General features: G+C 39.1%; 1 protein-coding gene across 2 annotated transcripts in view; it reads right to left on the bottom strand.

Annotated features, from left to right (window-relative positions):
* usp4 (ubiquitin specific peptidase 4 (proto-oncogene)) overlaps positions 1 to 24,668 on the bottom strand; it is a 117,680-nt gene that overhangs the window by 45,969 nt on the left and 47,043 nt on the right. The window contains exons 5-12 of one of the 2 annotated variants that reach the window (XM_072280772.1): positions 16,241 to 16,386; positions 15,419 to 15,480; positions 9,591 to 9,752; positions 8,474 to 8,597; positions 8,164 to 8,337; positions 5,029 to 5,187; positions 3,141 to 3,365; positions 2,771 to 2,854 (exon numbers count right to left, since the gene is read on the bottom strand). In XM_072280772.1, the coding sequence (XP_072136873.1) occupies positions 2,771 to 2,854; positions 3,141 to 3,365; positions 5,029 to 5,187; positions 8,164 to 8,337; positions 8,474 to 8,597; positions 9,591 to 9,752; positions 15,419 to 15,480; positions 16,241 to 16,386 (1,136 nt within the window). The remainder of the gene's footprint in view (positions 1 to 2,770; positions 2,855 to 3,140; positions 3,366 to 5,028; positions 5,188 to 8,163; positions 8,338 to 8,473; positions 8,598 to 9,590; positions 9,753 to 15,418; positions 15,481 to 16,240; positions 16,387 to 24,668) is intronic. The other variant, XM_072280773.1, reaches the window with a different exon arrangement.

Here is a 24,668-nt window from a genome sequence, read left to right as displayed (position 1 = left end):
AGCATATGGCAGCTTTCTGTAGTCAATAATAAATTCTATTGTTAATAATTCACTGTGTATATCAGAAATGGCCATTTTCATGGCAATCCATCCCTCGGTGATATTGTCTGTTTTTAAGTGTTCGCACTTCATTGGCACATCCTGATCTCCTCTTTGTAACATACTCTTCAATATCAGCTTCTAACTGCCCCAATAACTCAGCCCCTCAGCAACCAAGGCCTCAATATCCTTTCTGAAATTCCTTTGTCTTCTCTACCCCTCTTCCCACTTCTCAGCAACTTATACTTTTCTCTTTCTATAGTATTCTTTGCATATATTGTCAATTGCTCATTACATGTACATTATTCATTACATTTACATGCACTATAGTAAGAAAAGTTGTGAACCCTTTGCAATTACCTGATTTTCTGCATTAATTACTCAAAATGTGGTCTGATCTTTATTTAAATCACAAGAATAAACAAACACAATCAGCTTAAACTATTAACACACAAACAATTGTACTTTTTATGTCCTTATTGAACACATTGTTTGATCATTCACAGTCCAGGCAAGAAAAAGCCTGTGAACCCTTGTATTCAATAACTGGTAGAACCTCCTTAAAAGCCTTCAGCAAACGTTACCTGTAGTTGCTGATCAGACTTGCACATTCTGGGATACCTTGCAGGAAAAGCCCTCTTCAGGTCATGCCACAGCATCCCAATTAGGTTAAGGTCTGGACTCTGACTTGGCCCTTCCAAGAATTTATCTCTTTTTAAACCATTCTGTTGTTGAATTACTCTTGTGTTTTGGATCATTATCTTTTGTTGCATCTATTAGGCTTCAGCTGATAGACTGCTACCCTGACATTCTCCTGTAAAATATTTTGAATTCATTGTTTACTAATGATTGCAAGCTGTCCAGGCCCTGAGGTGGCATAGCAACTCCAAACAATGATGGTCCTTCCATCATGCTTCACAGTTGGGATGAGGTTTTGGTGTTGGTAGTGTCCTTTTTCTTTCAAATATAGTGGTGTGCATTTCTGCCAAAATGTTCAACTTCTGATCATCTGTCCACAGAACCATGTCCCAGTAGTGTTGTGGAACATCCAGGTGGTCTTTTGTAAGCTTGAAAAGTGCAGGTTTTTTTTGGAGAGCAGTGGTTTCCTTCGTGGTGTCCTTCCACGAACACCATTTTTGTTCGGTGTTTTCCTTATAGTGGACACCTGAACAGAGACTTTACAAAGTTCTAGAGATTTCTGCAGGTCGTTTGTGATCAACCCTGGGTTCTTTTTTACCTCCTTCAGCATGGCACATGGTGCTCTAGGTGTGATCTTTGCAGGATGTCCACTTCTAGGAAGAGTAGCAACAGAATGAATTTCCTCCATTTGTAGACAATTACTCTTACTGTGGACTGATGAACACTTGGGTCTTTAGAAATGCTTTTATAGCCTTTTCCAGCTTCATGCTTCTCTACAATTCTTCCTGTGTGCATGGTGCACATAAACAGATCTTTCTTGAGACAAGCAGGCTCTATCAGTAACCTCACCGTATTTTTTTTTAAAAATAGGGCAGGGCACCTCTGCAACCCACACCTCCAATCTTATCTCACTGATTGGAACACCTGGCTCCAAATAGCTTTTGTAGGAGGCATTACCCCAGAGGTTCACATACTTTTTTTGAACCTAGATTGACACTGTTTAAATGACGTACTGATGAGAAGTACAATTGTTTGTATGTTATTAGTTTAGGAAGATTATGTTTGTCTATTACTATGGCTTAGATGAAATCAAACCACATTTTATGAGTAACTCATGCAGGAAAACAGGTAATTGCAAAGGGTTCAGAAACTTCTTCTTGGAATTGTATATTACTCAATCTTTTTATGTATAGTTTTCCAGAAATTCTACTGTATTTCTTTATTTTCCTGTAAATGCCTGCAAGTAAATGAAACTCAAGTTAGTATATACACATACTTTGACAATAAAGTCTTACTTTTTACTTTAAGTGAGCATCTTTGAAAGCCCAAAGTTCATACAATAATGAGAACCCCACAAGAATGGTAACATTAGAGAATGTTTCAGATTACAATGATAGTTGATATACTAAAAAGCTGAATTATTACTTCATTAGTGATAGCAACTTTCTCATATTCTTCACAAAGTCATTAGCCTGGAACAGTAACATTCACCTCTTGCCCTAATCAAAGATGCTGTCTAACTTCACACATTCTTGTTGTTTTATTTCAGGTCAAATATAATGATAGTTTATTGACAGAATGCATGAGCATGTACTAACGGGAAAAAAATCTTGAATTCATGAGTTGCCTTCAGAATATTCAAAATCATTTCGACAAATTTTTTCACGCGTAGTCAACATTAGAATGGAGAATGCACATTTAGGTGCTTATGGTAAAAAAAAAAAGAGTAAAACTCACAATAATCACTTTTGGTAGAATTGATGAGGCATAATTGCACACTAGAAAGAAATATTCATTCTCCTTGGTTTGATGCTACAATGCCCAGATAGCAGACAACACTTAAAAGTCTTATTTGGAAGATGGCACACCTGACAACGTAGCATTCCCCCAGTGTTGCACTGTTCTACCTTTTTGTGTTTGTGTCTCTGGAGCAGATAATAGAATGCTGTGCCTTAGAAATGTTATTGCAACCAACTGAGCTCCTGCTCCCATATTTATCTAACATAATGCATTAGAAAAAAAGGGAATTCTAAAGTAGTAGACCAATTCTAATGTGAATTGTAATGTTAGTCAGAATTGAGAGTTTACTTGCCTTCTCTGCAGCGACTCCTGAGATTTGAGAGAGGGCTGTACATATATCTGTAACTGAACCCATCTTTGGGACAATTACCCTGTACTGTAAAATAAGCAGTCCATTTAACAGAGGATAAAATAATTCACCAAAGACAAACATATATTTAGTGATAACACAAATGGCCATTATTTTGTTGGCATCATATCTCAGCATGGATGTCAAAACAAACTGACAATTTTTTTTTAAATCACCCATGCATAATTCTAATCTTATAATTCAGTTTCTTTATCAGTAACTGTTTCAGTTTAAATATTCCTCATTGCGAAAATGAGTAAAATTACTAATTCTGTTATGAACACTAAAACATACGAAGGGAATGTGAGCTAACCTGGGTTGGCTTTGACTCTGGGTCTGCCCGCACAAGGAAAACTTCCATGGTGCGGTCCTTCTTCATGGGTAATGGGAGGGTTAAGTAACAGAATGGATCAAAGGTCACAGAAACTTTTAAACACTGTGGACAAACTAAAGTTGATTTAAATAGCCCATGGAAGATATCCACGATGATCGAGTTGTTCCGTAACCTGTGGTTTTCCCATGCTTCTTTGGCGACTACCTGTAATTGAAACAGGAGCCAAAAACATCTGTAATGCACATTATACATACATTATCATGGACTTCACTGCATGCTCGTAATGTACCAAAACACTTCACAACTAACCAAATAGGCTGAAATGTACTTACTTTTTGCCAGAGGTTTGCGTGGATTCATCCTGACATTCATGCTTGTGTATCAGGATCATGCCAAAGATCAGGCACCAGTACACCTGACCCCCTGCTATTTGACGGTTATTATCCTATAATCATACAACCATCAAGCTTCTGAACTGGCAAAGATAACTTCAACTACCATATTTCTGAATTGATTCTACCACCTACAAATTCACTTTCAAAGCCTCTTTACAACTCATGTTCTCAATACTATTTTTTATTTACAGTTTGCCTTCTTTTGCACATTGGTTGTTTGTCACTGTCTGTTTATGTATAGAGTTTTGTAAATGCTTTTGTTTCCCTGTAAGAAAATTAATCTCAGGGGAGTATGTGGTAATATACATGTACTTTGATAATAAATTCACTTTGAACTTTAGACCCAAGACTCTGTCCAGGGGTAGAGTTCAGTTTTACTAAGTTTAGAGCGTAAATAAATTTTTTATCTGCACTCTCAGCATTACATCAACTGCAATTTCATTCACTTAGAATGAAATCAGCAATCTGGATGGAAAGAGGATGTTTATTATCATTTAATAATCTTGTATGTTAATTATTTTTCCAGAAATTTTTTTTATATAAGTATGACTATCAAAGACCATTTGGGCAGCTTCGAAGGCCATCTGACAACAAAAACTCTCCAAAGACCATCAGGACAGTTCAACATAATTGTGAACTATTCGGCTTGTATGATGGCTATGGCATTGAGGCCTCCAGTTCACCCGACTCTATTAGTTGAGAAAAAATTTGTGCAGTCATGGTATTTTTGGAGTAGTGAAGTGAGGTTGGACACAGGCCTTGAACATGTAGTACTTTGAACAGGAGGTTGTTCACAGTACACTAATGGAACCAAGCAGTAATTATAATCAATGTTGCAAACTTTCTGTGGATTTTAATCAACAGAACTGAAAGCACATCCGCTCCCAGCAACTTTTGAATCAATAGGGAAGTACTTATGAACTTAATGTACTATACTGTTATCCCTATCCTCACTACCATCATTGATTATTAACAAGACCACAAGATCATAAGACACAGGAGCAGAACTGGGCCATTTAGCCTATCAAGTAGCTCTGCCATTCCGTGTCTGATTTATTAGACTTCTCAACCCCATTCTCCCTGTAAACTTTCAATGACTGTCCAAATCAAGAACCTATTAATCTCCACTTTAAATACACCCAGAATGGATTGGACTCCAGAGCCAACTGTGGCAATGATTTCCACAGATCCAAGAACCCTCTGGCTAAAGAAATTCCTCCTCATCTTTGTTCTAAAAGGATATCCTTCTATTCTGAGGCTGTGCCCTCTGATCCTCGACTCTCCCAACTATAAGAAATAACCTATTATTAATGGGTTTACAATAATCAAAAACTCCAAAATGATTCAGAGGAAATAAATACTCAGTGGGAGAAGCAGTTTGAGAGAGATGTGAGTGAAGTGATGAAAAATTAGCTTTGCGCAAAACATTAAAATTGCAACCTTTAAAGAACATTATTCAGAGGCATACTTACATCATCTTCCCTGCCATCACCATCTTTAAGTTCTAAATAGGGTTTTTTCTTTACACGATTTAAATCTTCATGTAAACCATCTAAAAGAAATGCAAGCAACTCCTGAGAATCCTGTTGCTGATATCCTGAAAACTGGGGAGCAAAACATCCAACCTGCGTCTGAATAGAGAAAAAAAAGCTTCACACCATTGTTTCAATTCATGTTAAAAATGCTTACAATCCAGAATTTTGAGATGTTAATTATTGGAATTAAAGTAAAAGCACTGAGATTCTAATGAAAACATACAGAAGCATTTTGAAAGACACCTGTGTAATCAAGGCTAGATGGGCTCAACACCTTAAATTCTGGGAGTGAATAAATGCAAGATTATTCAGCTGAATGGAAAATGAGCAAGGAGACTTTGAGAGGGCAGCAACTGGAAGTTATTTTAACTTGTTTAAACCAAGCAATACCACAATTCCATTTTATAACCTAAATCCATTAAATTACTTGCCTTCTGTTCTTTTGAAAACTATTTTTGTAACATCGATAATTAACTTGCTTCTTGTAGCAGAAGAAAATCAGATGGAGTAGCAGAATATGGATTAGGATGTGAATTTATTTCAAAAAGGTCAAAAATCACAAATAATTACTTTAACATCAGTTGGTGCATTGCATATATCCCCCAGGGAATTGCCAGTGGACCAGCCCTACCTCCCTAAAGCTACTTCCTCTGCATAAGCCAAGGTCTTGTGTCTCTGCTGTCCCTTAGCTGATAAGACTAGTACACTACAGGAGGAGATTGCTGAGGCTCCGGCAGGGAACTTTGCATCTCCATTAGCTATCCTGTAGTCTTGGGGCTAAACTTGTCCCTCATTGGAAAAGGGCAGCAGGGAGTCGCTCGGAGAGCCTTAACATCAGTGACAGAACAACTGCTGGAAAAGTTTGAGGGACAGGATAAATGTTCACTTGGAAAGACTGATTAGGAGTCAGCATGATTTTGTGCAGGACATAAAAAACAGAAAAAGAAGATTAGCTTATTTGTCACATGTGTATTGAAACAAAGTGAAATGCATTGTTTTGTGACAATGACCAACACAGTCAGAAGATTGTGCTGGCCATGCTCACGGCACTAACCCAATATGCTAACTCACTCATACACCTTTGGAATGTAGGAGGAAAAACAGGGAGAATATGCAAACACCTTACAGACAGTTGATAGTTAGCTCCTCCTAGCGTGGCGCATCAGACAGACAGCCATTCTTGTCTGGCGCGTCATGTCAGGATTGGTCTCCTTTCGGATTAACCAGGTCACGACATGAACGTTCCTGACTCAACCCTTGTTGTTGTTGTTTTTTTCTACGAGGCCCAGTGGCTAGCTTGATGCTCAACCCAGCACAGACGGAAAGCATGCTCAGGGGGTGGCACGACTTGGATTCGAACTCGGGAGCCTTCGCTCTGAAGTCCGGCGCTGATGCCACTGCACCACCAGCCAGGATAGTTAGCTGACAACAAAGGAGCATTCAAGTGGATCATCTGGTTCTTCCGGTGGCATGTTGTTACTGGAAAATGTCGCAACAATAGGACAATCGCAGAATGAATTCAGCACAAATGAGAATGAGAAAGCAGGGACCTCTTTCTCACAAATTTTAGCCAATTGGTTTTTCCTTCAGAAAGTGCTAGCTCTTACCGTAACTGTAGAAAACTAATCTGGTTGTAAAGGGCTAAAGGCACTGGCTTTCCACAATCTGGAATTCAGCAAAATAGTCAAAACTTGTGGTTGGATCCTGAATGAAGAGGTCTTCTTCCCTTTCCCACAAGAACCCTCCTGTTCCCCTTTAAACAGTGGAGGTCTTCAACAGCTTGCATATAGCATGAACATCGATTTCCTCTAACTTCAGGCAATTTCTGACCCCTCCACCGTCTCTTGTTCCATTCCCTGTTCTGGATCCCCTCTTACCCCTTCTCATCTGCTCATCACCTCCCTGTGGTGCCCCACCTTCTTCCCTTTTCCCCATGGACCACTATCCTCTCCTATCAGATTCCTTCTTCAGCTCTTTACCTTTTCTACCTATCACCTCCCAGCTTCTTACTTCATCCCACCACCCCACCCACCTACCTTCTCCTTCTCCCTGGTCTCACCTATCACCTGCCAGCTTGTACTCCACCCCCATATTCTTACTCTGGCATCTCACCCTTCCCTTTTTAGTCTTGATGAAAGGGTCTCAGCCCAAAACGTTGACTGTTTATTTCTCTCGATAGATGCTGCCTGATCAGAGTTCCTCCAGTATTTTGTGTTTATTGCTCTGGATTTCCAGCAGGTGGAGAAAAGCTGGTATTTATAATATTGCTATCCTCAATATTGCTAGTTTGAAGGTAGTGTGGGGGGGTGGGGAGAAGAGAGAAGAGGAGGAAAGAGAGACATTAGGCAAACTAGACCTAGTCTCTGGCATTTGGAAGACGTGACTTGATTGGGTAGATGCAGGGCTGTGTGTAGAAGCAAGGATCACAAGTTCCTGTTATATCACAATTATACTTTAACATCCAATGCAACATGATTCAAGAAAGAGTTTGTCGTTTTATTTAGCAAAACTCATTTACATTCATACTCCCTGAAGTAAGACCATAAGAGAGAGGACAGAATTAGGCCATTTGGCACACTAAATCTATTCGCTATTCCATCATTTCAGATTTATTATTTCTCTCAACCCCATTCTCCTACCTTCTCTCCATAACCTTTGACAGCCTTACTAATCAAGAACATATCAACCTCTGCTTTAAATATGCCCAATAACTTGGCCTCCACAGCTGTCTGTGGCAATCTATTCCACAGATTTACCACTCTCTCACTAAAGAAATTCCTCCTCATTTCTGTTTCAAAGGGATGTCTTTCTATTTTGTGCTCTCTGGCCCTAGACTCACCCAACTATGTACTGCATATTAGAAATTAAACAGAGTGGTTGGTTTAGTACCACAATCTGCGAAAGGGCAAAAATGCACAAGAAAGCTCTGTTTGTGTAACATGCACTAAGACTATATAGTCTTAAAAACCATAAATATGAAATTTGTTGTAAAGTACTATACTGCTCTTTAAGTTGTCTTACAATCTAAACATTAATAATCACTTTAGAAAAGTAAACTTTTTAAAAACTTACTTTGAACATTCGTGGTGCCACATAGACGTTTCTTCCTGACCATATCTGCTTGATGAGATCAGCATATGCTTCAGCTATTTCTCCTCTCATCCCCAAAGGGTTCTCCCGATTTAGCTCTTCTTCATACTTGCCTTGTAGAAAGTAATCCGTCAATGGAGCAGTATTACTCAAACACTGGAAAAGAGATTGAATCGGAGAATGCTCTTAATATCTTCAATTGTGCTATTTTTGATTGGCTGGGAAAAGGTTACTGGTTTACAATGTAAAAAAAAATTTCACTAGCATAACAATATCCAAAAATCTAAAATACCTGCAAAGCTGAGTTCATGAAGCATGTATTACCAAGGTTACTAAGTCCACAAAGGCCTGCTTGACTTGGTGAATGAGATTCCCTATAGTTATAAGAACTATTATATGAAGCATACCCGCTTGATCTGAAACAAAAACAAAGCCAATTGAATTCTTGGATGTTAGGGCAACAGTTGATTTATTTTGCACTTTTTATATTAAATGATACTGCATATAAATAAAAGTTTGTACAAAAACATCAGTAAAATTATCTGCTATTTTGGATAACCATGCAAGACAGAAGAAACTGTTTAATGCTTAAAACAAAAAAAAAACAACAGAATACAATGGAATTATATCAGATTGTTTTACATATTATTCAAAACAGGGTTAAAATTATTTGAACACAACTATAGTACAAAGGACATCAGATAAAATAATAACAGCAACTTTTGCATCACACTTAACAAGTCCAAATGGGAAAAAAATATTAAGTGTACATTTAAGTTTAGTATAAAGAAAGGCTTATCAAGACTGTTACTTGTCACTGCAGTGTGTGGAGATACATTTATTTGCATACAACTTTATTTCAAAAATGTTTAATTAAAATCTTCAAGAGATTCATGCTTAAGAGAAAGTTATAAAATAGATAAAATTTCAGCAGATAAATCAAAACTACTGTTGAACAAAATCTTCACTCAGAATTACACTATAGAAGCAGTTGGCTATTTTTTCCATTTAGGGGTTAATAAATAATTAGCCAATAACAAAATCTGAAGGATATTTCACTATTAATCACTTAAAATATTTGTGACATTCAAAATTCTTTGTACTTGTTTTGAGAGAAAGACTAAATAATCTTTTTGTTTAAAGAAACGCATTGTGTGCATTTTTACAATTCACCTCATATATGACCTAACTTCCAAGTAGCAGATATCAGTCCCAGTCTGCTGATTGGTCCTAGTTTTACTTTTCTATTCCTTTCTGTGAAAATGTGTATAAGCAACTGAATAGGATAAATGAACAGAGAAAAAAAAAGCTTCAGTGAAAGAAGAATTGAATCCCATTTCGTTGTCTGAAATAATATAAATTGGCTATAATCAAATACGGCAATGTTTCCACCATGCAGGCACACTCACCCCCTGGTGGAGCTGGAGCTGTTTAATATGTAGCTTGAATTGCTGGAATTATTGCTGTCACCATTAGAGATTGTAGAAGGGGAGGACAAGGATGAGTAGGAATTGCTGCTAGTTGTGGATTTTGGAGAGGTAGATAAATTTCTGCTGGTGGCAGTGCTGGATCTGTCATAAAAACAAAGGCATGAACACGGTTTTACTAATTATATTGCCACATGCAAGGCACCACTGCCAACTCAATGGTCTTTGAGAATAGTCTTGCATGCCAAGCAATACTTAACAGCTAAACAAATGGGGGGAAAGGAGGACTAACAAACTTGTTTCAGAAATGATCACTGCAAAATTTCAACTGGAATAGAAATTACATCTATTCCACAGACCAATTCTCGCTCCACTGATTTCATAAAAGGACAAAGCAGCAGAAAAAAAATCAATAAGGGACAAGGGGAGAAAAAAGAAGAGAGAGAGTGTATACTGTCTGCCTGTCTATTTGCTTACATATTGTGTTTTAGATACAGGGAGAATGTCACAAGACCTAATAGCTTTCAAACTTTGCATCAAGTATTGTTTTCTTCTTGCTGCTGCCATTGGGTAGGAGGTACAGGAGCCTTAGGTCCCACACCAACAGGTTCAGGAACAATTACCCAACATCCATTGGGCATCTCCAACCAGGGTGAAATACTTTAACTCTGAATTGATTTCACAATCTATGCACTCACTTTTGAAGACACTACAACTCAGGTTCTCGGTATTATTTATTTTTATATTTGTGCAGTTTGTCTTCTTCTGCACACTGGCCATTTATCAGTCTGTGTGTGGAATTTTTTCATTGATCCATTGCATTTATTTGTTTTACTGTGAATACCCACAACAAAATTAACCTCACGGTAGTACATGGTGATATATACGTACTTCTATAATAAATTTACTTCGAACTCCAAAATGACCACATACCCTTACAAATATAAAATCCCACTAGTATCCAGCCCAAATTTCTAAATCATCTAACTACATCATAACAATAATGATTTCAGTGATATTCTTATCACAAAAACAGATCTCCAGTATTAGTCTGGAGACACAAGGGGCTGCAGAGGCTGGAATCCAGAGATAAATAAATGGAAAGAAGAAAAATGAACTTCAGTGAATCAAGAATTGGATCACATTTCTTCATCTGAAATAATAACAACTGGATATAATCTGGTGGAATTTAGTGAACTGAGCAGGCTTTCAATCCAAAATGGCAGCAATTCCTCCCCCACTGCTGCCTTCCTCCCACAACAGTTGCTACACAGCCCATAGTAGTCTTCCCACAGATTGTTTGTTGCTCTAGTATTAGTTTTTTTTCATCATAGGATGACGGCATTTAGTTGTGGCCTGAGAATCTCAGTTCACCATTTCTCTTTCAGTGTCCATCTGAATAACAGCAAGAAAGTGTAAGGTTGTTTATAAGTTTCATAAATACTACACCAAAAAAAACAAACAAATGTTAGGAGCTCTGAGAGTACATATGCATATTTTCCTACTTAAAGATTGAAGGCAATTTCGGCTGTAGTTAAGGATACAAAATGCTCAAAATACCCAAATCCTTTAGTCTACATACAACTATCTTTGTGTAAATCTATTAAGCTGCCATTGCATTTGCTGACTGTTCCACATGGTCCCTGGAGATTAGGGGCAACGAAAATATAAAAGGTTGAAAGGTTCATTTAATATTAACTTATACAACTCTGAAATTCTTCTTCTCCAGATAGCCACAAAACTGAAAAAGAAAAAAAAACGGTAACACGATGATCAACCCCAAATCCCCCTCCCCTGTACACAGGTGAAAAATACAGAATATAAAAAAATTAAAAGACTGGAAAAAAGTCTATAGTCCAAGTCCATATCCAAAGTGCAGAAAACCTGGCTAACATTCTCCAGGCACAGCTGCAGGCCTTTCTCTCTCCAGCAGCAGAGCGATCCTCCAGTGATAAAAGGGCATTCTCCCCTCTTTAGCAGCGCAGTGGTCCCCCAGTGATAAAATGGCATTCTCCCCTCTTCGGCAACAGAGCAATCTCATCAGCGATCAAAAGGCAGTCCCCCATCTTGGCAGCACAGTGATCTAAAAGCAGGCAGCTGGCATTCACCTAATAATGTATGTTGAGCTCCATGGTAGTGTAGCGGCTACTGTGACAATATTAGAGATCAGGGCGTTTCAGACTTCAGTTTCGGCATCGTTTGTAAGGAGTTTGTATGACTGAATTGTGTGGGTTTCCTTTGGGTGTTTCAGTTTTCTCCCACAGTCCAAAGATGTACCAGTTGGCAAGTTAATCAGTCCCTATAAATCGTCCTGTGATTAGGCTAGGGTTAAATAAGTGGGTTGCCAGACGGCACAGTTAGTTGAGGCAGAAGAACGTGTTCTGCGCTGTATCGCTAAATAAATGCAGCTACAGTTTAAAACCAACACCACTACCACACCGCCTCCCCCACAACTACCAGCTTAATTGTTAAGACTATAAAAGATAGCTAGGCTGATAGAGTGAACTGTTGACAAATTTTTAATAGTAATTTGAATAAGAAAACCATATAACAATTGCAGAACAGGACACCAACCAGTGGGCACCTTTCTGTATCAATTCCATCTCTCAGCACCTCATCCATTGCCCTCTGTGCCTAAAGGATTTTATTACTCATCCAGACACTTCTTCAATTCTGTCTGTGACCCAGGTTTAAGTGTGGCAGTGCATTCCAGGTAATTGTCACTATGGGTGAAGTTCTACCTCATATCCTCTTCCCACTTATTCCAAAACACTGTCCTCTAATTTCATCTTTCAGATATGGGGCAAAGTTCCATGCTGTAGCCCTGAATTATATACCTCAATTATATTCCCTCTTAGCTACCTCTGCTCCAGGAGAAAGGAGTTTCTCCCAACTGAACTGTCTGGAACCAGACAACATGCTGGCAAACCTCCCCTCCTCCTCTGTACTCTCTCTAGCACTATTACATCCTTCTTATGCCTTGGTGATCAGAACTGCACACCAGCTGCAGTCTAATTAAGTGGGATGGAGCATTACCTCCTAGATTCTATATTCAACTGCCCCAACTTTTGAATGCTAACATCCCATCTGGCTTCTTAATCATACCTGCAATCTACCTACATTGATGTTAGGTCCTTGGGTCTTTAGTTACCATACCTTGCTTAGAAAGAGGGCCTCTTGCTGCCTTTCAGACATCTGGCACTTGTGCCCAGAAAAGATTAAAAAAAACACCTTAGCCAGAACTCCAACAATCTCTTGCCTTGTTTAGCTTGGAATAAATCCCACCTCATCCTAGGTACTTATCCACCTTTAAACCCAACAAGCTTCCATGAGGATCACGACTTGTTCACGGTTTGGAGGCTTATGAGCCTCAATGACTCAGAGAGCTATGTTGGCTGGAGTTAGGGCTTTCTACTTTGACTCGTTAGGGTCAACCATTCCAAACAAATTAAAGGGTAGAGGCCAGACTACGAGTGGTCCACTAGTCCTCCAGGTTCAGGGGTTCAGTTCAGGGCTAACAACCCTGACTAGTTAAACAAAACTGTAAAACCTGGGATTTGCATGGTTGATAGTTGATAGTAGTGAAAACCAGGAGGCTGCTACTGGCATGATGAAGGAAGCCTCGATCACAGCCAAGACCAAGACCGAAATTGGCCAAGGACAGAGATGGAGGACCTCCATTGCTGACCTAAATGTTAGCAGTGTAATGGGCAGTAAGAAAACCCACAAAGGCATTGAGTGTGTCCTTTATTTATAGTTTTGACAACAGTAGCATAAACCAGTTGGATACTACAAACATCACAATATACTACTACAATAAGGCAAAGCACTAGCCCAAATGAACATTAGGAGCAAGAAAGTTTTATTTTGACAAGCTAAGATCAGAGCCATGTAAAGCAAAAACAAGGCCTTTCACACACCAAGTCCATGCCAATCATTAAGCTTTCATTTGTCTAGGTCCTCCATAACCCAATCTTTCTCCCCCTCAACTCTATTAAAAATCCCCAGATTATATCACTCACCTACCACTGCGAGAAAAATTTTGTGAACCCTTTTCAATTATATGGTTTTCTGCATTAATTACTCATAATATCTTCATCGGTCACAACAATAAACAAACATAATCTGCCTAAGCTAATAACACACAAACAATTGTAAATTTTGTTTTTATTGAACACATGGTTTAATCATTCACAGTGCAGACTGGAAAAAGTCTATGAATCTTTGCATTTAATAACTGGTAGAATCTCCTTTAGCAGCAATAACCTTCACCAAACATTTCCTGTAGCTGCTGATCAGACTTGCAAAACAGCAAGGAGGAATTTTGACTTTTCCTCATACAACACTGTTTCAGTTCATCAGTACTTCTGCAACAGCTTGCATGAACAGCCCTCTTCAGGTCATTCCACAGCATCTCAATTGGGTTAAGGTTTGGTCTCTGACTTGGCCATTCCAAAACATGAATTTTCTTCTTTTTAAACCATTCTGTTGTTGATTTATTCTTCTGCTTTGGATCATTGTCTTGTTGCATCATAAAAATATTAAACTTCAGGTGACAGACTGTTACCTTGACATTCTTCTGTAAAATGGCTAGATACAATTTTGAATTCATTGTTCCCTCAACAATTGCAAGCTGTCCAGGCCCTGAGGCAGCAAAGCAGGCTCCAAATAGGTTTAGAGGAAGGCATTACCCTGAGGTTTGCATATTTTTTTGAACCTAGACTGTAATCATTTAAATGGTGTACTCAGTATTGATGAGAAGATTGTGTTTGTCTACTATTGTGACTTAGATAAAAATCAGACCACATTTTGAGTAATAATGCAGAAAACCAGGTAACTGCAAAGGGTTCACAAACTCTTTTGTGCATCTGCACATACCAGAAAAAATTTATAGCAGCCAATTAATCTATCTATTTGTACGTCTTTGAGATGTGGAAGGACACCAAATCAGCTGAGAGAAATGCACCTGGAAACATGAAGAATGTGCAATCCGGACTCAGACATTGCCAGGAGTCAAAATGACCTAGACCACTGAAGCTCTATCACTATGTTAAGCATAGTTAAAAATAATGTTAAAATGTTTCAGTTTTTTAAAAAAATAGTCCATATTTTGATTTCAGGAAAAGGCTGAAGGAAAATCTACAGTCACCAAGAACTGGGGAGCAAAAAAGTAGTCAAAAACACACACTAGATATTGCTTCCAATAGATTAGTCATCAGGTTGAAGCCATTACTATACTTTTGCAACATTAAAGTAATTTTGTGATGATCATATTTGATTTAATGGAACTGTCTCTTTAATTACAGCACCTGAAAGTATCAACTCCAATTAGACCTCCAATATCTCCAAACTACAATTGATTCTCAATAAGCTTTAAAACCAAATTTCTTAGGTTTCCAATATGTTTGAAATCTATCCCTAATGTTGAGATCCTGCTGTGTACATACATCTATTGATGCTTCTGGACACATCTTCAGTGATGTTCCTGGAATCATCGGGTGTTTCGGGTCTTTCAACATCATACAACCTCCTCCAGGTGACCCAGCCGGGGCTGATCAGACCCCAGCTTGTGTCCAGATGGCTAGCTACTTATGGCTCCATGGCTCCCCTCTTTTGAGCCACAGCCATTGAGAAAATAAAACTTTAACATGATGCATTTATTAATCATAGGAAATATGATCCTACATGAAGTACAGTGCAAGATTTTTCATAAAGATAAACACATGGACTTCAGTTAACTTTTGACATTAAATGCACAGCTTTGCTATTTAAAAAAAATTATTGCAGAGGATATGATGATGACAACTTACTTTGTTTGAGCAATTTGTCGTGGCCACGATCCATCTTCATTCTTCTGTTCTATTACCAAAAGCTGATGGATAAGATATTTATTCAGTTAACATCAGATCACTGTTGCAGAGAATTTCTGCTCAGAATTGATTGAAGGATCCATTTTCCCTTTTCAACACATTACAATATATTACAAATGGAAGAGTTTCACAACTCACCAAATCACATTATTTGAAAATTATAGCTGCATGATACCTTGCAGCCTCCATGCATGGGATGAAAATTACTTCACATAAAAATGCTATTACCCCATGTTCAGGATGCTACCTATAATGAATTTACTTTAATAAACAGTTAACTGAGCAGTTAACGTTAAGCCAGATTTTATAATTGATAGGATTATTATTTCAAAGTTTCTCAAATCTAACATGTTTTAGAGATTTGATTAATGTAGACAAATCAATGGCTGACAGAACTAAGCAGCCTTCACCTCATTTGGCTGAGGATACTCCACTCTAATTTACAGAAACTTTCATTTAAGTTTAAGTATATATAAACTTAAGAATACAAGATGAAAATATGTAGTCTATTGGGTAATTTCCATTTACAACTACATCCAAAGGAAGATTTAAGTTCAAAGTAAATTATCAAAGTACGTATTTATAACCATGCACTACCCAAAAATTCATTCACTTGCAGGCATTTACAGTAGAACAAAGAAATACAGCATAATTAAGTTTTTTAAATAAGTGTGTACTCTTTTCCCAATCTTACTCTGAAGTCCCCTCTGCACTCATTTCGATCTCAGGTTTTCATACAGAAAAGTAAAATGTAACACTCACCTGCCCCTGATAGAGACCAGCATCTTGGACAGTGTTATCAGGCTTGTTAAGTGGCTCATACGTGTTTGTCATGTATCTATTCCACAACCTCGTCTCCTTCTCAACTGAAATATTGAACAACATCCGCATCTCCTTTTCTATTGTATCTAATTTTCAAAAAAAAAGGTAAGTACAAATAAAAATTAAATATATTAAACACAAAAATTGCAAGGAAAAATAATACTGGAGATAAAAGCATCCCAACGGTGCATTAAATATATTAGTGAAATGACATGAACTCTGAAGATTGCATTCTCGTTTTATATTGAAAACTAATCTCAAGACCAAAGCATTAGTGGCACAGTGCCATATCATTAATGGCATGTAAGGACAACTTGGAACGTATTTTATGAAACAGAAAACTCAGATTGCACTCCACAGTAAAGTTGAACAGAAATCTTTTCAAACTTGAAAACCATTCCAGACCAAAGGTGCCTTTAGTAAATAACCATTTAAAAATTTATTGAGTACTTTTTCATCCAGTACACAAAGTTCAAGACACGTAAATTAATTTTCTTGCAGGCATTTACAGGAAAGTAGAGAAATACAATAGATTTTTTTGAAAAATTATAAATAACAAAACTAACAAGAGATGCTGGAAATCCAAGCAATACACACAAAATGCTGGAGGAACTCAGCAGCCAGACAACATCTATGGAAAAGAGTATGGTCGATGTTTTGGGCTGTGACCCTCCTTTAAGACTGGAGAGAGAAAAGAAAATGAGGAGTCAGAGTTAGAAGGTGGGGGAGGGGAGGAAGCAACACAAGGTGGTAGGTGAAACCAGGAGGGGGGAGTCATGAAGTAAAGAGCTGGGAAGTTGATTGGTGAAAGAGAAACAGGGCAGGGAAAGGGGAAACTGATAGAAGAGGACAGAAGGCCATGCTAGAGAGAAAAGGGGAGGAGTATCAGAGGAAGGTGATGGGCAGGTAAACAGACAAGGAGAGAGAGGGAAAAGGGAGTGGGAATGGTGAAGCAGAGGAGGGCCGTTACTAGAAGATTGAGAGCTTAGTGTTCATGCCATCAAGTTGAAGGCTACCCATACGGATTACAAGGTGTTGCTCCTCCATCTTTAGTGTGGCCTCATCATGACAGTAGAGGAGGTCAAGGACTGACATGTCAGAATGCGAATGGGAAGTGGAATTAAAATGGGTGGCCACTGAGAGACGCTGCTTTTTCTGGTGAACAGAATAGTCTCTGAATCTACATCGGTTCTCACAGGGAACACCGGATATAACAGATGACCCCAACAGATACACAGGTGAAGGGTCGTCTCACCTGGAAGGACTGTTTGGGGCCCTGAATGGTGGTTAGTGAGGTGATGTAGGGATAGGTGCAGCACTTGTTCCATTTGCAAGGATAATGCTAGGAGGGATGAATGGACAAGGGAGCCACATAGGGAGCAATCCCTGCAGAAAGCAGAAAGTGGGTTTGAAGGGAAAGATGTGCTTGGTGGTGGGATCCCAATGGAGATGGCGGAACTTACAGAGAATTGTGCTAGATGCAAAGGCTGGTGGGGTGGCAGGAGGTTGGGGTGAGGGTAGACATGCGCAAAATGGAAGAGATGCAGTTGAGGGTAATGTTGATGGTGTAGGAAGGGAAGCCCCTTTCTTTGAAGTAGGAGGACATCTCCTTCATTCTGGAATGAAGAGTCTCATCCTGAGAGCAGATGTGGTGGAGATGGTAGAATTGAGAGAAGGGGATGGCATCTTTGCAAGTAACAGGGTGGGAAAAGGTATAGTCCAGGTAGCTGTGAGAGTTATCATTAGATAAGCTGTCTCCAGAGATTGAGAGATCAAGAGATCGAGAAAGGGAAGGGAGGTATTGGAAATGGACCAAGTAAATTTGAGGGCAGGGTGGAAGCTGTAGGCAAAGTTGATAAAGTCGACGAGTTCTGCATGGATGCAGGAAGCAACACCAATGCAGTCATCAATAAAGAGTAGGAAAAGTTGGGGTGTGACACCAGTGTAGGCTTGGAACATAGACTGTTCCACATAACTGACAAAAAGGTAGACTTAGCCAGGACCCATGTGAGTACCCATGTGGCTATACCTTTTGTTTTAAAGAAGTGGGGGGGAGCCAAAGGAGAAATTATTGAGAGTGAGACTGACATGCAACAAATGACACAGACTGACAAACAACCAATGTGCAAAAGATAAATCATGCAATAAAAGAAAGCAAACAAATAATGCTGATTTGTAGTGTCCTTGATAGTGAGACTACAGGTGTCCCCCACTTTTTGAACGTTCGCTTTAGGAAACCTCACTGTTACGAAAGACCTACAATTAGTTTCCTGTTTTCGCCAAGAGAAGGTTACGAAAAAAGGCAACGCGCGGAAAAAGCAGCACGCGCCCCGAGCAGCCACTCTCCCCCGATTCAGAACGGCATTCTCTCTGGCATTGCTTAAACACGTGCCTGTGAGCAGCCGTTAGCAAGGTGAGTTCTAAGGTATCGGAAAAGCCTAAAAGAGCTCGTAAGGGTGTTACACTTAGCGTAAAACGAGACATAATTAAGCATTTCAATCGTGGTGAACAAAGTAAGGACAAAGTGAGTTTCGCTTGTGGAAGTTGACGAAGATGATGTTGAAGAGGTTTTGGCATCCCATGACCAAGAACTGATAGATGAAGAGTTGATGCAATTGGAAGAGGAAAGGATAACAATTGAAACCTAATGCAGTAGTGAACAGACAGAAAGTGAAGTTGTCCAGGAACTGAATGTGAAGCAACTGTGTGAGATTTTCGCTGCAATGATAAAGTACGACTTTAATTTTGGAAGGGTATGTCAGTTCAGGGCATATTTGCAAGATGGTTTGAGTTCTTACAAAGAACTGTATGATAGAAAAATGTGCGAGGCTCAGCCGTCAAGCATACTGTCGATTTTCAAGCCTTCCACATCAGCCACAGCAGACGACCAACCTCGACCTTCGACATCGAGGCGGGCAGTCATAGAAGGTGAGCTGCCTGCCCTAATGCAAACAGACGACGATGAGATGACACCCCAGTGACCCACCACCTCAACCCCCAGGCCACAGACAGATACCGATTCGCGGAGAATGCAGCGGTAGCTGGGAGGCACACAGCACATCTTTAAGAAAAAAGCCAAAATAAACATGCTAATTAATTAGGTGCCGCCCGGCATGTAAATGTCGGCCCAGATCAGAGGCGATTGCCGATTGCATCGCCTCTGATCTGGGCCGACAATTACGTGCTGGGCGGCACCTAATTAATTAGCATGTTTATTGCGGCTTTTTTCTTAAAGATGTGCTGCGTGCCTCCCGGCTACCACTGTACCCCTGCATTCTTGGCGGATCGGTATTGGTCGGTGGCCTGGAGGGTGGGGGCCACTGCACCACCCCAACCTCCGACGACTCAGCCGAACACACCATCATCAGTGTGCTCGCTGTCTTCCCGATTCCCGTGATACTACACTGTACAAACATTATTTCTACTTTATATCGGCTGTGTATTTTTACGTGTAATTTGGTATGATCTGGCAGCTTCCTAGCTTAAAGGTTACTGGAGGGGTTTTTGCCAACAGCGCTTGCTTGAGCTTTTCTGCCGAGAGTGCTTGTGTGCAATTCTCGCTACAGAGAACAGTGCAGGCAATGATTGTGGAAAAGTATTTCTACTTTATATAGGCTGTGTATTTATCATATCATTCCTGCTTTTACTATATGTTACTGTTATTTTAGGTTTTATGTGTTATTTGGCATGATTTGGTAGGTTATTTTTGGGTCTGCGAACTCCCACAAATTTTTCCCATATAAATAAATGGTAATTGCTTCTTCGCTTTACGACATTCTGGCTTACGAACCATTTCATAGGAACGCTCTACCTTCGGACGGCGGGGGAAACCTGTATTGGTAAAATTATAGGTACAATTTTGAAATCAGTGCAGATCAATGTATGGATGAACAGAGGTAGGCTTCAAATTACAGTGGCTTTAGGATGTGCTTTGGATAAAAACTTATTCAAACTGGAAGGGTCGAATCTCACCAAAGTCATAATTCATTGAGAGATACCACTGGAAAGGATTTATACTAATTTGACAGGAGACACCTGATAGCAGTTTTTGAAGGGTGGTGATAAAATTGGACGCAGTCAACAGGGGTTTAGTAAACAAACAAACCCGAGAGGGGTCAAAAGAAACAAACACTGGCAAAGCATTTTTTAAAAATACTATTCAAAGAGTTAGGGAAATAAAGAACACAACTACATAGTAAGATACTATGACAATGGATAAAAGATGTCCAAGAACGAGAGATTAATATTACTGGTTATAATATTTTAAAAAATAGTAAGTAAGTGATAAGGATCCAATACAGAGAGGATTATTTTCCCCTTTTCATTAATTTTTTGGATTGTGGGCATCACTGGTTAGGCTCAATCTAAACTGCCTTTTCTAATAGTGGTGAACTACTTTAGAGTCAGAGTTATAGAAACCTATAGCATAGAAGCAAGCACTTTGGCCCGTGCCAAAACAAGTTAAACTGTCTAGTCCCATTGACCTGCACCCAGACAATAGCCCTCATATCCCTCCCATCCCTGTATCTATCCAAATTTCTCTTAAAAATTGAAATCAATAGCACATCCACCACATACACTGGCAGCTCGTACCACACTCTCACCACCCTCTGAATGAAGCAGTTTCCCCTCACATTCCCTCAAATATTTCACTTTTCACCCTTAACTCATGACCTCTAGTAATCTGAGCCAACCTCAGTAGAAAAAGCCTGCTTCCATTTACTCTATCTATACCTCTCAATATTTTTGTGTATCTCTATCAACTCTCCAATCAGTCTTCTACGTTTTAGAGAATAAAGTTCTAACCTATTCAATCAACCCTTACAACTCAGGTCCTCCAGTCCCAGTAACACCCTTCTAAATTTTCTCTATACTCTTTAAATCCTTACTAACATCTTTCCTGAAGGCAGATGACCAAAACTGCACACAAAACTCCAAATTAGGCCTCACCAACATCTTATAAAACTTCAAAATAACATCCCAACTCCTCTACTCCAACTCTTTGATCTATGAAGGCCAACGTGCCAAAGGCTAAAACATTTTTGGACTGTTGCCCTTCTATTAGGCTGGGAGTTCCACGGTATAGATGTAATGAGGAGTTAACACCAATACATTTCCAAGTCAGGTATTGACATGTAGGGGAATTCACCGGTGGTATATACCTACTACTCTATTGACCTGCAGAAGCTCAGATACAATAGGGTATTTTAAGAGACTCTTGGATAGATACATGGAGCTTAGAAAAAGAGAGAGCTATGCAGTAGAGAAATTCTGGGCAGTTTCTAGAGTAATTTACATGGTCAGCACAACATTGAGGGCCAAAGGGCCTGTAATGTGCTGTAGATTTTCTATGTACTATCCATTTTCTTAGAAAACCTACACAGTAGATGTGGAAAGGACATTTCCCCATGCTGGGGGAGTCTAGGACAAGAAGGTACAGCCTCAGGATAGAGGGGTGTTCATTTAAAACAGATGTGGAGAAATTTCTTTAGCCAGAGGATAGTGAATTTGTGGTATTTATTACCATAGGCAGCTGCGGAGGCCAGATCGTTGGGTGTATTTAAGGCAGAGATGGAAAGGTTCTTGATTGGACACGGCATTAAAGGTTACAATGGGAAGTCAAGGGAGTGGGTTTGAGGAGAAGGACCAGCCATGACTGAATGGCGGAACAGACTCAATGGACCAATTGGCCTCATTCTGCTCCTAAGCTTTATGGTCTTTCTTCTTGGTGATACTGGTTTAGGAAATCTTTCTGAATTACCCTAAGTATGTAACTGCAAAGCATTTTGTCTGTTTATGATGGTGGATGGGATGCTGTTGGCCCTGCATAGTCCTGACATTTCATTTATCCAAATGAAGATATTCCATCATTTTGTTTCTGATTGAAGTAACTGTTGGGTGAGAATTAGCTGGGCTGGATTTGTTCTGTTCTGCAGACTTAATACTCTGGTGTTGTAGAAAACTGAATACCTGCTTTTATCAGCCAAGCTCGAAGTTTCGAAGTAAATTTATCAAATAATGTCTCTATTATCGTATACTATCACCAGATTCATTTTCTTACAGGCATTAATTGGAAAAGTAAAAAATATAATAGAATTTATGAAAACTATACATAAACAAACTAAGCTTGTAAGAGCAAGGTGATCACACTAGAACTGCATAAAACACTGATACCACCTTAACCAGAGACTCGTGTGCAGTTCTTGTTACCACACAACAGGAAGGATATGACAGCATGAAAGAAAGAGATTTTACAAGAATGTCACCAGGGTGGAGAATTATAGTTAGAAAGACTCAGACTGGTGTTAATTTCTTTGGGAGTAAAAAGACTATAAAATATTGAGACGATTTTATAAAATTGTGAGCAACTTAGCATTAGCAGAAAGTTCAAATACTTGAGGATGTAACAAAAACAATGCTGGAAACATTCATCTGGTCAAGCAGCATTGGTACAGAAGAACAGAATTGATGTTTCAGGTCAAGGAGCCTTTATCAGAACTAGAAAGAAAGACATACATTTTGCGTTGTGGGGGAAGGTGGAGAGAACAGCAGGTACATTTCTCATAGGACGCATACCAAAGTTGTCATGGTAACTGTCATTCTGAAAAACAGCAGAAACTACCACTGTAACATACACAGAGGGAAAATTATAGTCACAACTTCTGTTAAAATAGATGGAAGGGTCAGGGTTTGCTTGAAGTTGTTAAACTCAGCATTACGTCCCACCAGTTGTAATGTGCCAATCAAAAAATTCAACTTTTCCTTGAATTTTGGCTAAGTCCTGTTGGAGTATTATAGAAGGCTTAATGCAGAAGCAAGAGTGACAGTGAGACAGAAAATTAAGGTAACAGACAATCGGATGCTCCAGGATACTCTCCTAGGCTGTATGGAATTATTCAATTTGCATTTTGCTTCTCCAGAGACCACATTGAGAGCACTGAACACAATATACTAAATTCTACAAGTTCCAAGAGCTACAAGTTAATTGTTACTTCATGTGAAATCTGAATCTGGTGGATCTTTGGGAAGAGAGGAGACAGAAAACGCTGTGAGAAGGGAAATAGTTGGTGAAGATGGGAAAGTGGACTATGGTATCACAAAAGAAGAGGAAAGGAAAAAATAAATCTGTCCGTTGGGGATGTAGAGTATTGAGTTAATACTTTCCCCCAGTGTTCAGAACCCTCAAATTAAGAAGATCACAAGTGAAGAAAATCTCCCTCAATAATCACTTGATAAACCATAAAGCCAAGAGTTTGGTAATGAACATGGGCAAAGAGCCTTGTTTTATGTCATATATTTCTATATTCTTGAACCCAATAGTAAAAACTCATTTATAAACAAGGATTCTCTGGTGTTGTTCAATTGAACTACAAGATAGTGCTTTACAGCATTTAAATATCAAAGCAACCTCACAGTAACACTGTCAAATAAAATTTGATGTATTCACAAGGAATATTTGAGTGGAATGGTGAAAGACAATTCGAGCCGTGCCTAAAGGAGAGGAGTGAAGATTAACAGGGTCATTTCAAAGTTTAGGCCTCAGCCGCTGAAGGCACACCAATGGCAGAATGATATAAACAGGGAATGTAGCAGGATTACAAAACTGTGCCTATTTAAGGAGACTGAGAGGTTACAGAGAAATGCATGTGGAAGAAAGAGAGAATTGATAAGCTATGATGGGATTTAATAAGGATGATAATTTTAAAATTAAGTCAACCCTTTATCGAACATGTTTCAGTCTTTGAGTTCAGACCACCTGAAGAACTATATCAACCAATAGTTATCCAGCCCTGATCAAAAACTTCAAGCATACACCATAGCCAGAAATGTTTTAATCCGTTCTTGATAATGCTAGAGCCAACTTTCAAAGGCCACAATTCCAGAACTACGTGGTTAATGTGTGCCAGCAAACACCATACTTTATCACTTATCCATTCCATGATCATCACTTCTTTTACCTTCATCTTGCTTTCTATATTTCTCTTTATTCGGGTGTGCCTTCTATCTGTTACTGTGCTCTTGTTCCTATCTCTGTGCCAAATGAATAATGGTTTTTCTACCAAGTCACTGGTCTCAGCCTATTTGGAGGTAAGCTGTCCATCTGTTACCCGAATATCTGAAGCTTAGGCTCCTACATCACTTCTCTTGATAAAAATGCTTCTCTGTAGAGCAGTGCACAAGTGTAGAAGGTAGAGTCAGGCTGGCTCCTACATATAAGAAACTTAAATTTGGGTCACAGCTTCAGGCTAATCTCTCTGTGTTGCTGGAAACTAGTCTCCTATTTTGACAACTACTGAAGGATAAATTAAGTTAATTAAAGAAACCATCTTGAAGGAAATTGAAGGGATCTGTTAATAAATCTACAAAT

Source organism: Mobula birostris, chromosome 16 (assembly GCF_030028105.1).
Source record: "Mobula birostris isolate sMobBir1 chromosome 16, sMobBir1.hap1, whole genome shotgun sequence".
Classification (NCBI taxonomy): Eukaryota; Metazoa; Chordata; class Chondrichthyes; order Myliobatiformes; family Myliobatidae; genus Mobula; species Mobula birostris.
The sequence above is the reverse complement of the archived record's forward strand: the minus strand, read 5'-3'. Positions and strand labels throughout refer to the sequence as shown.